At 36.0% G+C, this 14766-nt stretch overlaps 2 protein-coding genes across 2 annotated transcripts; both read right to left on the reverse strand.

Annotated features, from left to right (window-relative positions):
- Positions 1-7927: 7927 nt before the first annotated feature.
- Positions 7928-8375, reverse strand: LOC127852626 (dermokine-like). Its single transcript, XM_052386578.1, has 2 exons — positions 8269-8375; positions 7928-8177 (listed from the first exon to the last, which is right to left on the reverse strand). Exons 1-2 carry the CDS (start codon positions 8373-8375, stop codon positions 7928-7930), a joined length of 357 nt encoding a protein of 118 aa, XP_052242538.1.
- A 115-nt stretch (positions 8376-8490) lies between these two features.
- LOC127852627 (loricrin-like) lies at positions 8491-10012 on the reverse strand. The gene is made up of 2 exons (XM_052386579.1): positions 9710-10012; positions 8491-9621 (listed from the first exon to the last, which is right to left on the reverse strand). Exons 1-2 carry the CDS (start codon positions 10010-10012, stop codon positions 8491-8493), a joined length of 1434 nt encoding a protein of 477 aa, XP_052242539.1.
- Between the last annotated feature and the right edge of the window lie 4754 nt (positions 10013-14766).

Here is a 14766-nt window from a genome sequence, read left to right on the forward strand (position 1 = left end):
AATGCATGCGATCTTAAATATCCAATCAAATATACATTGAATGCGTTTGTTCGGTTTTACCTATTTTATAGGCAAAATGGCAAGCTGAGCATTTTGCAGAGTTGTATGTGAGAGCAAGGAACGACAACTCTGCGTGGAGATTGGCGGCTACCTATAATCGCCGTACGCAGGCATTTACATTTGCATATGTGGTCATGAATACAAAACAAACACTTATTACTGTGTCAAATGGAAATGAATTATTTGCTTTTATCTCTCTCGTTACAATTTATTTGTTACCTACTAGTGTTTATATTGTTACATATAAGTTAGTGCCTTAACGTTTTAAATACCGAGTAAGCTTTCATTAATAGAATGGTCATGGTTAATGCTCTAGGTGTTTTTCTTGAAAAATCTTCAATTATGATACAATTGAACTGCTTTTCACATTAACCAACCACATCTACATCGAAATATGAACACATAATTTACCTTCATTAATCGAACAGAAAAGTAAAATTTAACCGCAACGTTAATATTGCATTTTATGACAAGAGCACCGCATAACGGGTGCTACGCTCGGCTGCGAAAGCTTGTCAGATTTTTTTTAGAGGTCACAGTGACCTTGACATTTGATCAAGTGACCCAACAAGAACTGTGTTTGTCATAACACAATGCCTCCCCCCCTACTGCGCCGCATTGAAATAAAATAAAATTACTTCCCTTATACATTTTGTCCAATCCAACTGGGGGGAGGGTGGCGTGGGGAGGGTCTCACAGTCAATTATGACCGTGTCAGACATCACTGACAACCAATGCCTGTGGTTGAAAAGAGATCATAGCCAGAGTTTTTTTTCTTTTCCATAAAGATATGTAATGAATATCAAAGAAATTATTATTATATCATTTCCATAAAGATATGTAATGAATATCAAAGAAATTATTATTATATCATTAAAAAAAACTTTGACAAATCAATCATTACGGTTATAAATAATCAAAATAATAAATCTGTACAGTAACTGTGAAAAGAACTTCAATTCTTGGTAAGGAAATATATAATATGAGATTTATAATTTTATAAATTACTTCCCTTGAAAATAATTGTCTGTAACAAATCTCTATTTTTAGTAGCAAATAATTAAAAGCCACTGCCGTGATTGTAGATTCACCACTCAAAATGTGCAGCTCCATGAGACACACATGCATGCCAAATATATAAAGTGGCTATGTTCAATATTGAATAATTTTCTCCCTTTTTAAAGCTTATTACTTCCCTTAAATCTGTATTTTTATCGTAGACCGTAAAGAATGCCCTTGACCTTGACCTTTTACCAAAATGTGTGTGTCAGAAACACAATGCCGCCTACTGCGCCGCTTTGATTTATTTAACAAAAATATATACGTGGGCAGGTCAGATAAATATGTCCATTTAAAGCTTATAACTTCCCTTTACTTTGTTTTTTTCACCCTGGACCTTGAAGGATGATGTTCACCTTGGAATTTTACCACTCAAAATGTGCAGCTCCATGAGATACACATGCATGTCATTTATCAAGTTGCTATCTTCAATATTGCAAAAGTTATGGCCAATGTTAAGGTTTTAGCACGACGCCTACGGCGGACGGCGGACGACGAGCTGGTTATGACAATAGCTCAGGTTTTCTCCGAAAACAGCCTCGCTAATAAAATTAACAAATATGATGTTTAATTTATTAATGATTTCGGTTATGCGGTTTGAAAGATCAAAGTACGACACATAGACGAATGATATTCTAAATAATATTTATTCTACATTCAACGCACGCATGGGTCAATACATCTGCGAACAAGGGCTCAATAAGCTTGTCATATTAATTTTACTTTCCTCTAACAGTTACAGGCTGTAAGCGTTACAGTCCGTTACAATTTTGAGCAACCGGGTCCAGATAGTGAAGCCATTTTAAAGTTTCTTTGCAGGTAGAATACTATTCTGGTCTGAATGGTAACATATTACATTTCTATGGCAGACAACATATTAATTAATGTAAATAATCTGATATTAACACATTAAACATTGTCTGGTTCATCATTTAATGTTACTGGTCTGAAAACACAGTGAAAATGTATTTTCGGTAGTCCATTGTTTCTTGTCTGATCATTAACATGCAACAACTGTTCGGGCATTTTTTTTTATATCTGTTCTGCTCAGAAATCTAGTGTATTGCTCTACTGTGGGTTTCCTTGCGCCACTCTCATGCATGTAGACACTTTTGGGGCAAACTTAAAAAAAAATTCTTTGTTTATACTGCTATTTCTTTAGTTCAAAGTTGAACTGAAATAATGTGTTTATAAAGTCTTACTTATTCACTGACACATTGTTTTCTAAACATGCGAATTCTATATAATATATATATATATATATATATATATATATATATATATATAAATATTGAAAAAATAAACACACGTCGCATGGGTATACAAAATTGTATTAATATATGCCGACCGGTTTCGCACAGCTCATCAGGGCATATAAAATATACAACAATAACGTCAAATTGTCAAAGTAACAACGTCAGATCACATTACTTATATTATGACGTCAAACGTCAACTTATAACAATAAATTTAACAGGGGCTTATATAAATCAATAAAAAATTGTTCTTTTGCTAACCTAGCTGAAACAGAGTCCGAATATAACTTATAAAATGGAGATATTTTAAATTTTGGTTCCATTTTAGAACATTCATCAAGATGTTTGCTCATATATAATATACACAATGCTCGTCTATCAAAAGTTAAACCAACTTCCTTATTATGCTATACAATTTGTATATAGCATCGCAAGGTTGTATTCAATTCCATGTTTTAATTAGTTTCCATGCCTCCATGCCTGTAGAGACATTATTCATATCTTCCATGAAATAGAACAAAGTATGTATACCTTCCATCCAAAAGTACACATGTATGAATTGGTTTGTGAACTTTCAAGAGGAAAGGAGTGAGAAGGTAGATCTTTCGTTATCAACACAACCGTGCTGGAAGATTACAGAATTGTAATAATTGCAAAAACATGCTTAATAGCTTAACGAAGTTATATTTTTGGTTATACAGTTACCATTATCTATCGAATGGGAAACTGTCGCGATAGTTAATTAATATATATTGCTTTCCCATGAACACAAACACACTTAATTGTATATATGTGTGTGATCATTCATACGATATAACATATAACAAGAACATCACTATAATAAGTTGGTGTATACCCAACTAGTATTAGTACTCGATATTTCATATATATATGCATGCACTTTGGGGCTTTGATTATCTGTCAAAAGCTTAAATGCAGCTTTAAAAGGTACAAACGTATGTCATTCATTCATTCAGTTGTTCTCAGATAATATTGGGTAACTGAGCGCGATTATTAAAACTGAGCAGTTATTGGAATATAACATTCGAAATTGACGCGGATATGTTTATTGTTTAATAATTTCTTGGATTTAGTAAACAGTGACAAGTACTACAATATTATTGGAAAATTCAATTGCCTTTAAAACCAAAAGGAACATAATGATGAGGGTTTTGACAGCGATTTTCATAGCAACGGTCTTAAATACGACTGAAGTGGAATGCAAGGGTTTAGAAGAAGCGGACATCAACGCGTTCCGATTTAACCAATGCCCCTTGGCAAGTTTGAGAATACACCTACTTTTTGACCGTACACAAGACAGTGCGCATACGAATGCGCCGCGCGGGCTTTGTGCAAAGGGGCCGGGTATAGCCCGGGTTTTAAATGCTGAGAAATATTTGATGTGGACGAGGTGAAATCGAATAACAGCGATGATCGACGATGCAACTTTATCAGGAAAAGCGACATCAGCGCAGTTGAGGTAAACACGTTACAAATAATTGACAAAATCTTGCCAATTGAGATTATAATATAAAAGAAAATTGCGGACGCTTTCAAAACATTTCTCATAGCTCATTTTTTAAATTAATTTTGCACCCTCCTTAGAATTGAAATAGTTAAACCTGAAGAGGACATTCGTTATCTGTAATCTGAGAAAGTAAACAAATATATTAATATATATTTATTAAAAAAAACAGTTAAAGTCCCAGACGCTTGTAAAGTATTTGCAAATGGGAATGTCATGATAGATAATAAGGCAGACACACGTACTATCATCGACTTGTCATTGCCGTGCATGAATACATGCTTTTATTAGTACTTTTCCCAAACCAAATTAGAAATAATTATGCAATTAATTATAAATACATGTTGAAAACAAAATATGGAACAAATTAAAAAATTAGTATGCAAAATATACAAATAAATATTTGAGTTTTTAGTGTGCAATATGTAAGCAAATATTAAAACAATTTCAAGATTTAAGACGTCTGTTTATCAGTTTATGATAATTTATAATGAAGCTGTATATATACTACTCCTTTGTACGATTCCGACTCAATCAATCAATTGTTATTAGTATAACTAGATATATTATTATGGTATGTACTTGTTTATTAAAGTGTTTCTTTCATATAATTAAATATTGCTTACTTTAACAAGACATTATTAGCAGAGAAATGTTTTGCATGGATTACATGGCATATGCTTTATCCTTAGAGTCTTAAATCACGCACACAGAATATCCGGTTTTGTCATAAGCCGAATAACTACACTTTTGTTCTAAATAATTGATTGCATGTATTAACAGGGGGTGAGCAAGTGCGCAAAGGATGAACGATATAATCGCAAATCGAATCAGTGTGAGAAATGAGGTAAATTTATTTTAATCAAAATAAAAGCGAAACGAAACCACTTTCTAAAGAGCGGTTTCTTAGTAAAAATATCAGTGTATTCGACGGTTTAACATTTCGTTTATTCTCTACATGAACAGGCTAGACTAGTATTTTCGGTGTGAAAATAGTCATAGCAACTCGGAAAGACGCTTAGTACCTGAGTACAGTATTGCAAAACAGAGATCTCATTTCAATTGCGAACTATTTGTTATATTAAGTTCAAATCTAACAATTGCTCGAATTTATCGTTTTTCATCTGTTATTAAACAGCTCTTTTTCGCTCGGAATCCAGACTATGAATCAATTTTGTATAACATCATGGCCGTTAACTTCCTACGCATCAGTGCCCTGTCTTATTAAAGATCTTACGAACAATGTAAGTTAAGATGGAATTTAAGTTCACAACAAATGAACATGTATTGCTTTTGTGTTCTTAAAATAAAGGTCACGTTAATGGTTGAAAGGAAAGGAATAACATTAATGCAAAAAACTTATTATGTTGGCTGGTGCTGAGATAGTATACTTCTTTAACAATTGATTCAAAACTTAAATATGTCTTACGATGTTTTGGTATTATTTAAACAATGAATCGCACACTTATTCGTAATTCAGAATGCCCACCAGTGGAGCCTGTTAATAACGGTGTCATACTTGGGAACAGTTTCGAACTTAACTTACGGCGAATGGTCCGATGCAACCCTGGGTACTGTGAGAAAACCGGTCAGAACCGGTCAGAACACAATGCTTTGTTTGAACGGGAACTGGAACTATACGCCGGAGTGTGTACCTAGTAAGTCGACGACTACGACAACACGTTAAAAGCAAGCATAGTTTACATATACGTCTCTTACGTGTCCACATATGTGACTCATTTTGGCTTCCGATGATGGTCCAAAAGCCGGAAGTGCGATACGACTTATATGGGTTTCTAAAAGGCTACAACATGGGCCCAACCAACATGGGGCACAAATCGGCTCATCAATTATCCATTATGGGAAAACATGAGATAGAAATAGTTGTCCAGCCTCCTGAAGTACAAATCGATTCTGTATGGGTCCAAAATTGAATAAAACATGAGTTTAAGGTTCATGTGGGATAAAATTCATTAAAACTTTGCTTTGGCTTTTCTTCATTCAATGTGGTACAATATGGTCAAACTATATATCATTTTAAAGGTAAAGACGGATAGAATAACATAAACACATTATTGACATTTTTGTTTAAAACCAATACGTTTTTACACTAATTTACAAAATCTCAATCTAAAGCTAGGAAGGATATGCACGACCGTAAGTTGAATAAATACAAAGCTATATACATATACGAGGTCAAGTTAGCAACATTTCACAGAAAATTATTGTCGGAAAACAACAAATGAGTTATTATTCAACTGCATTTTTTGGATAATTTTCCTAAACAAAGTTCTAAAAATAACTAAACTGAACTACTTTTTAAAAATCCAGGTATGGTGGATTATAAGAGTCACCATTCTATTTCAAGGGCTTAATAATTTTGCTATAACCAAATGGAGAATTTTAAACCATCTCAAATTGAAAGAAATTGCAGACGACATATAAAATTGTAAATAAATATAAAGAAATAGGTTTGGCTGGGTAGAAATCATTGTGATAAAAGGAGATATTGCTCATCAATAACAAGATTTTATGAGATTTGTGCAGACGACTCTAGAAAGCACAGTTTTACATAGAACTACACATCTAGGTATCATTGTTTTTTCTTTCTTCCTTCCTGAACAACTATTGTCCTTGTACCGTTTTGAAAAATGTGTTCCTTTTGGCAAACCGACTCTTTCTTTACATTTGTATATCGATTCCGTCTAGCCATTTTGAAAGCGTGGCACTCGCTGTGCTCCGTAGAAAAACGTGAATGACAAATCGGTCAAAATCACGTGAAGTAGTAAGAAAACGTGGTATTTGTAAACACATACCTGAGAAAACACATCATTTTTTTGACAGTTGGGTCGCGACTAGTAAAACAACTGTTAACATTAATCAGAAGAGATCGCGCTTAATAACAGAAATGATCACACAGAGATATAATCACTTACCCCATTTCAAATATTTTCCAGCTGAAAATTCCCCCCCCCACACGTCTTTTTCAGTGTATTTGTATTGTTTTTCTGGAGCCGAAGTGCATCTCACAGAATATCCATCCGACTTCCGTTGTTTTTACTTTCGTTATAAATATCTCCATTTAAAAGAATTATTTTTACATTTAGGTTGTTGAAGCGAATTATTATTATATATTATCAATAAAATAGTATACCGTGATGAATTGAACGGAGTTTCGTATCGATCTTTCTGTCAATCTGTAAGCGTACTATTTTGTGCGCAGTAATACAAGTGCATGTGATTCGACAACAATTGTAAACATTGGTAAAATGCTTCTTACAATTTTTTTTTGGAGTGTTTATGAGGTCTGATCATGCAGTTTGCACACATCAACGAAAAGATTACAATTCAATGCATTTGTCATCGTCAACCGTTTGGAATGTCAATTAGGCGATTAGTGAGTTTTTAGAATGTTTCTTTCGATTTTATGAATTAAAAAATTGCTGCGCCCATCGTCATGAAATGACATGTGTTCGAGTTTTTATATTTCTAGATATGTAAACTTTTTTGACTATTTAAGCGTAACTTGCCCTCATCAATGTCGATATTATTTACTAGTTATATAATTTTCCACCGAAATACGTTGAATAAACATCATTCAGATTTTTGAAAATAATGTCTATTTTTTTGTTAAAATCGCTTTGTATTTTGATTGGTTATGTCGATGGTATGAGACGTTGCTGCACAAAATTGGTAGCAGTTTGAAGGAAAACCATCCTTTTAAGCAAATATATATACATTTTCAATGTGGCACTCTTCGTTAAGTCAAATTTGAGTTCAATGCTAGGGGTCCCACATTTTTCAAACTGAAGCCTCTACATGAACCTTAACATGGGACATAAGTGTGTTAAACATTGGTCCGATAAGGGCGAACAGAGATTAGAGTTGTAGGAGATACAAACAGGGGTCGCATCTCCGGAAGGGCAAAGCGATTTTAGACAGGTCACATATAGGATAGGATAATATATTTAACTTCATAGGCCCATGCACTTCGGCGTCACCTCCAAATCAACCAACAACTTAACCGTCAACGACAACCAAAATCAACCCTACTTCCACTGCCACCATAACGAATGTAGCCACCGTTACAACTGCCGCCACCACTACTGCTACCACCGTTACTGATGCTGCCATTACTACTGCCGCAACCGTTACTACTGCCGCCATCACTACTGCCGCCACCGTTACTACTAGCGCAACCAGTATTGCCGCCACTGATACCGCCGCCATCACTACTACCACCACCACTACTGCAGCCATCACTATTGCCGCCACCACTATAACAGCCACCAATACTGCCTTCACCACTACTGCAGCATGGACCAATGCCGCCACCGTTACTACTGCCGCCATCACTACTGCCGTTACCGTAGATACTGTCGCCACCAGTATTGCCGCCACCGCTTTAACGCCATCACTACTGCCGCCACCAACACTGCCGCCAACACATCTGCAACCACCACTTCTGCAGCCATCACTACTTCTGCAACCAGTTCTGCAGCCACCAATACTGCCTTAACCACTACTTCTGCCTACTTTACTGCCGCCACCACTGCTGCCGCCCAAACTACTGCCACCACCACTACTGCCTCAATCACTACTGCAGCTACCTCCACTACCGCTATTACAATTGCCGCTACCACTACTGCTGCTACTAGTTCTGCCGATACCACTACTGCCGCTACAAGTAGTGCCGACACCACTTCTTCCGCCATCACCACTGCAGTTACCATCACTACCGCTACCACCACTGCCGCTACCACTACTGCTGCTACCAGTACTGCCGATACCACTACTGCCGCTACCAGTACTGCCGATACCACTACTGCCGCTACCAGTACTGCCGATACCACTACTGCCGCTACCAGTACTGCCGATACCACTACTGCCGTTACCAGTACTGCCGATACCACAACTGCAGATACCACTACTGCCAATATCACTACTGCCGCTACCAGTACTGCCGATACCACTACTGCCGCCCCAACTACTGCCACCATCACTACTGCCGCTACCAGTACTGCCGATACCACTACTGCCGCTACCAGTACTGCCGATACCACAACTGCCGATACCACTACTGCCGATACCACTTCTGCCGATACCAGAACTGTCGAAACCACTACTGCCGCTTCCAGTACTGCCTATACCACTACTGCCGATACCACTACTTCCACCATCACTACTGCCGCCACCAGTACTGCCGATACCACTACTGCCGCCCCAACTACTGCCACCATCACTACTGCCGCTACCGGTTCTGCCGATACCACTACTGCCGATACCACCATTACCGCTACCACCACTACCACTACCACCACTTCCGCTACCACTACTGCTGCTACTAGTAATGCCGATACCACTACTGCCGCTACCAGTACTGCCGATACCACTACTGCCGCTACCAGTATTGCCGATACCATTACTGCCGCTACCAGTACTGCCGCTACCACTACTGCCGATACCACTACTGCCACAATCACTACTGCCGCTACCAGTACTTCCGATACCACTACTGCCGATACCACTACTGCCGATACCCCTTCTGCCGCTACCAGTACTGTCGAAACCACTACTGCCGCTTCCAGTACTGCCGATACCACTACTGCCGATACCACTACTTCCACCATCACTACTGCCGCCACCAGTACTGCCGATATCATTACTGCCGCCCCAACTACTGCCACCATAACTACTGCCGCTACAAGTTATCCGATACCACTACTGCCGCCACCACCATTACCGCTACCATCACTGCCGCTACCACCACTGCTGCAACTAGTACTGCCGATACCACTACTGCCGCTACCAGTACTGCCGATACGACTACTGCCGCTACCAGTATTGCCGCTACCACTACTGCCGCTTCCACTACTGCCACCATCACTACTGCCGCTACCAGTACTGCCGATACCACTACTGCCGATACCACTACTGCCACCATTACTATTGCCGCTACCAATACTGCCGATACCCCTGCTACCGCTGCCAGTACTGCCGATACAACCACTGCCGATATTACTTCTGCCACAATTACTACTGCCGTAACCAGAACTGCCGCTACCACTACTGTCGCTACAAGTACCGCCGATACAACTACTGCCGATACCATTACTGCCGATACCACTCTGCCGCTACCAGCACTGCCGATACAACTACTGCCGATACAATGTGTTGCGTTTAAGTAAAACTATCTAAAAATATCAATCATTAATTCTTGTCACGTCTTTATTAATATGGGCAGTTTTTGTTTCAAATCTTGCAGTAATTCGATTATGCAGTGATGTTGTTTGTTTTGCACTCCATATATTAACATATAACGGGTAAACTCAAGCTTTGACACGTTCTTCAAGTGAATTCTTCGTGATAATTTCGTATACGTATGAACGTGATGCATACACAGTGCTCAGCCAGCAAATCGTGCTTTTTTGCAAGGATATCATAGAAGATCCCGTCAAATACAATGTAACGTCATTTTCGTGACTATATCAACATAAAAATACGTTGAGCAAAATTTCACACTAACAGACATATGCATATCTTTACATGTTTATTCTCTTAACAAAAAATGTGTGTTTATTGAGCGTACGTATTGTTATGTAATTGTGCAGGCTTTCAATTCTGGTTATCGTCGCGGTGAGTATAATATACTTGCACCTGGAGATGTGTTTCCACTTTGTTTAATTTAATTTTAAATATGTATATAGAGTTTGAATGCATATTGGGCCCGATTCATAAAAAGTTCTTAAAAAAAAAAGAATTCTGCGATTCTTACGAACGAATGTTCTTACGCCAATTCATACGAACGTTTCATACACGCGTTCGCAAACTTAAGAAATCTTACAAATCTTACGAACGTTTAACAAGTCTGCTTTCTTCAAATGAAGTTTTGAAAAGACGTTACATTATAATTTGGCCATGTGTCAGATTATATACGATCAACACAACGCAACCTAGTCGACAAGAAAAAACAGTCAAAGATTACTCATAATATTTTTTTATCCTTTTTTAAATAAAAGATGTAAAGCAGAAATCCTTTCAACTGAGGTCGACGCTATTTGACACTTAACGTGTTTTTGCGAGACGTTAACTGCACTTGATATGTTTTTTTAATGAATTGTGGTGAACTAAAACCAAAGACGTAGTTGAATGTTGGACTTATTTAAATACCTTAACTAAGTGTGTTCTGTTGTAATCAAAATCAGAATAAAATGAATATGCTGACATCTTACAGGTGTTAACATTAAGGGACTTGTTCACAGATTGATTTTTTTTAAATTTATGTCAGTGAAAGCTTTACATGCTTGATTTTAACCACAAAATAGAATTTATGAGATTAAGCTATTGTCAAAAATAAGGCCCGAAAACTTGCAATGCTCTCTTTATTGTATCTCAAATTGTGAAAAGCGATCATGTGATTTGTTTTCTAATATTTAATTACTTTTTTTGTCAGGAAATATTCTGATGAGTTATGATGCCTTATTTATTATAAGTAAATGTAATTTGTGTAATTTTTAAATTTTTAAATGCATTTACATGTACACATAAATAAATAACGTATGAAAATATACACTATTTGTGTTGTGTAGTACATTTGCTACTATTGCAACCAAATTATTAAAATTGTTCCATTGTTCTATTTCAACATTTTAAACACCATTTCACCTCAAAATATTCACATGAATGTACTTTTCAATTATGTTATTAGTTCTAAACCAATAAAAATACCGGTACACCAGTCTTTATTAAATTATGGCAAACAATGTGTTTAAACATCAATTAATGACATTTTTTCAAGATTTGAATGTATTTTGCGATTATAAAATATATCTATAAAAATGCAAGACATTAAAATAATTATTTTTATATCATTACTGATTTATGAGGCCATATAAAAACTATTTGACTACTTATTGATACCATGACAAGATATGCCGCTGCAGCTTTATAAGCCGACAATACAGAATTAGTCAATGTCGAAACTGACGTTGCTTATCTCAATATTAATATTTAAGCATACAACTTTGTATAGGACATTCTTACTCATCTTTGAAAAAAAATTAATATTTGAAAATTGTCAACTTAGTAGGAGTAATCAAACACATTTTTTTGTCAAACAGTTATAGACCTATTTAATTGTCTTGGTTATTCTACATATGTCTACAAATTGAGCTTTTGATCTTTCAAGTGAACAATACCATTAACGTGTACCCTTAAATGTTTACAAAGCAAGATATTGACTTGAATACAGATTTAAATGATTAGTTTTATAGTAATTGTTTCTAGACCAGGATTTCAGTCATGATGCTGACAATTTATAAAGACAAAAAAATATTATTTGAGCGAAATAACTTTCTATGTTAAAAAAATTCACACAATGTATCCAGGCAGGGCGCTTGCATTTACAAAGTCTGATCCAGACTCAACGAAGAGGTTAAGGTTAACACGAGAGAGTATGGTTACTTCACCCTTCAAATCTGACCTCCTACTACAGTCAACACTGATCCCATTCAGTCCCCTCACTTCCCGCCACCGACTATTGCCCGGTCGTTATGGTCTTTTCAACTACATATTTATAGTCCGCTCCTCTTTCAATCAGACCGATTGGAAGAGCAACACTTTTAAAGAAACTTAAACATAGTAAATTAGCTTATTGCATAGCCGGAACGTCTGAAATTGTATGAAGGATATAAGCATTTGTATTCTCTTTTAAAAGCAATATGTTTTAAAGCTTTCAAGCATAAGGCATTTCTTTTACTTTTGAAGTGGATTTTAAATGTATTAACGGTATTCTTATTAAATTTAAACGTTCCAACAGACGTTGACCTTATTCTTGAACCGGTTGGACTGCACTTCAAGTGAATTCGTACAGCATAAGAGACATCGCTTTTCCAGACTTCCGCCCACACTCCGACAGTATTTGCTCGTCAGTTCATTTAGGTGATAAAACGTTTGGGTGCATGCTTACAGCTTTCTTTATATTTCGTGTTTTATCTACATTTACACGATATTTAAAAGAATATAAATCTTTTGAGAACAAAAATAAGTCAAGGTGATTTCTAAAATCTTTAAATGTATACAAACAGCTATAGTCACCAAATAATATCTATCGGCCTATGCGAGGTATACATGATATTTTGTCCCGGCTGGCTCTGCTGTCCCGGCTGGCTCTGCTGTCCCGGCTGGCTGACGCGGTTATTAATAACACATACTCGTAAATAAATTTGATACCATGGCATATTGTAGTGTTGTTAATACATAAACAACCGAAGGCAAATGAATTTTTGTACGAATAAATGCGTAGCGAGTTTACTCGATACTTAGTATTGTACTGAATGCATATTGCTATATGGCAACTACACACTCAAATGATAACTGACACAATAATTTAACTGTTATGTGTGAGATAAACATCTGATATGAAATATGACCATACACTCTTGGTATCTATGCTATCCAGAACAAATGTACCTCGTGGCATGGGTCTTGTCTATTTGCTTACGAAATGGTTCGTATGTTTTGAATGAATGATATGTTCATAAGGTATATTACATGCCTCAAGTGTTTGGAAATTTTTAAGTCAATTGCAGTGGAATATAACATTTTGATCGCTAATATTCACTCTAATTTACGTAATGCCGATATGTAATACGCTCAAAATCATGTTGCAACTAACGCAATTACTTGCTTGAAGGAAACACAATACTAACACAAACCGTTTTATATATTTTATCTAACCGGTAACTAACAAATCTATTTTTTCCGCAGTATGCACAGTTATACAACTACTTATGAACGAAGTATATAGAGCACACATTGTTATCTCATTGTGTTTGTTTAAAAGTTCGTTTCAATTACTGGCTGAATGTAACTGTGCAATAATATGAGGGATATTAAATGAGTAACTTAATATGTGCAATCTGCATTGCATATAGTATAGTTAAGTGATTTTGCATTCATTAGTGGATTAAATAAAACATTGAAGTATCAGTTTCGAATTTTAAATAGAAGCGAGAGCAACTTCGTCCCAGTTTTATGCGCGGATCGATAATTATACTTCGCTTTAACATAACGACCTTCAAAAGCATATTTGACTTTGCAAACACTTTAAGTGGTTGAACGTTTGTTGGCGAGAAGATATGAGATAAAATAACACATAAAGAGGTTTTGGTTATGAGAGGACTATGAGAAAACTGGGTCATGTGATTGATTTAATATTATGTGCGTAGTTTGCAATATACTGTGCACTGTAGTGCAACGATATTGAATGTGGATCATCACCACATGAATCACGGATGTAAATGGATTAAGACTCACGTTTCGCTTTCCTTTGATTAAAGTGCAGCGTGTTTCTAAGTGGTTACGCAATTTGAAAAATACGTATAAGTTTGATTGCACTACTTCGTTTTTTAATCTCTTATTGGTTACTTCAACAATGGATTATGTTTCATTGATAACTAAACGCGTCAGCGTTATGCATTCGTTTCAAAGACTTAACAATGAGTATTTAATAAAGTAGGTCAAACAAGTTGTATCCGCCTTAAACGTTGTGATTTAACGCACGACTAGATAACATATATCAAATAAAATTTCTTTCCTTAAGTTTTAATCGTTGATAAATTATGTATATAGTAATAAATACAATAAATAACAATTCCAATGATAGTCAAATTTTATTTGGCCTTGTAACACAGCGAAATTAATTCAAATAATATCATAATTGAATTACCAAATCGAACAAGAAGTAATGTAAATCAAATAGATAAATTGATCATACATACTATTTCATTTAAGACAAATATAATTCACATGTACTTATTCATAGAATATTCATGCAAACACATTCAAATCATAATTCTAGCATTC

The sequence above is a fragment of the Dreissena polymorpha genome, chromosome 12 (genome assembly GCF_020536995.1).
Source record: "Dreissena polymorpha isolate Duluth1 chromosome 12, UMN_Dpol_1.0, whole genome shotgun sequence".
Lineage (NCBI taxonomy): Eukaryota > Metazoa > Mollusca > Bivalvia > Myida > Dreissenidae > Dreissena > Dreissena polymorpha.

Bases quoted from the DNA above. Each gene is read 5' to 3' on its own strand.
- LOC127852626 (XM_052386578.1), bottom strand. From the start codon at position 8,375: ATGGCTGCAGAAGTGGTGGTTGCAGATGTGTTGGCGGCAGTGTTGGTG. The intron at 8,178-8,268 runs GTAACGGCAGTA...TGGCTGTTATAG, and splicing joins TGGTGGCGACAGTATCTACG to TGGTGGCGGCAATAGTGATG.
- LOC127852627 (XM_052386579.1), bottom strand. From the start codon at position 10,012: ATGGTATCGGCAGTAGTTGTATCGGCGGTACTTGTAGCGACAGTAGTG. The intron at 9,622-9,709 runs GTAGCGGCAGTA...TGGCGGCAGTAG, and splicing joins TAGTCGTATCGGCAGTACTG to TGGTATCGGATAACTTGTAG.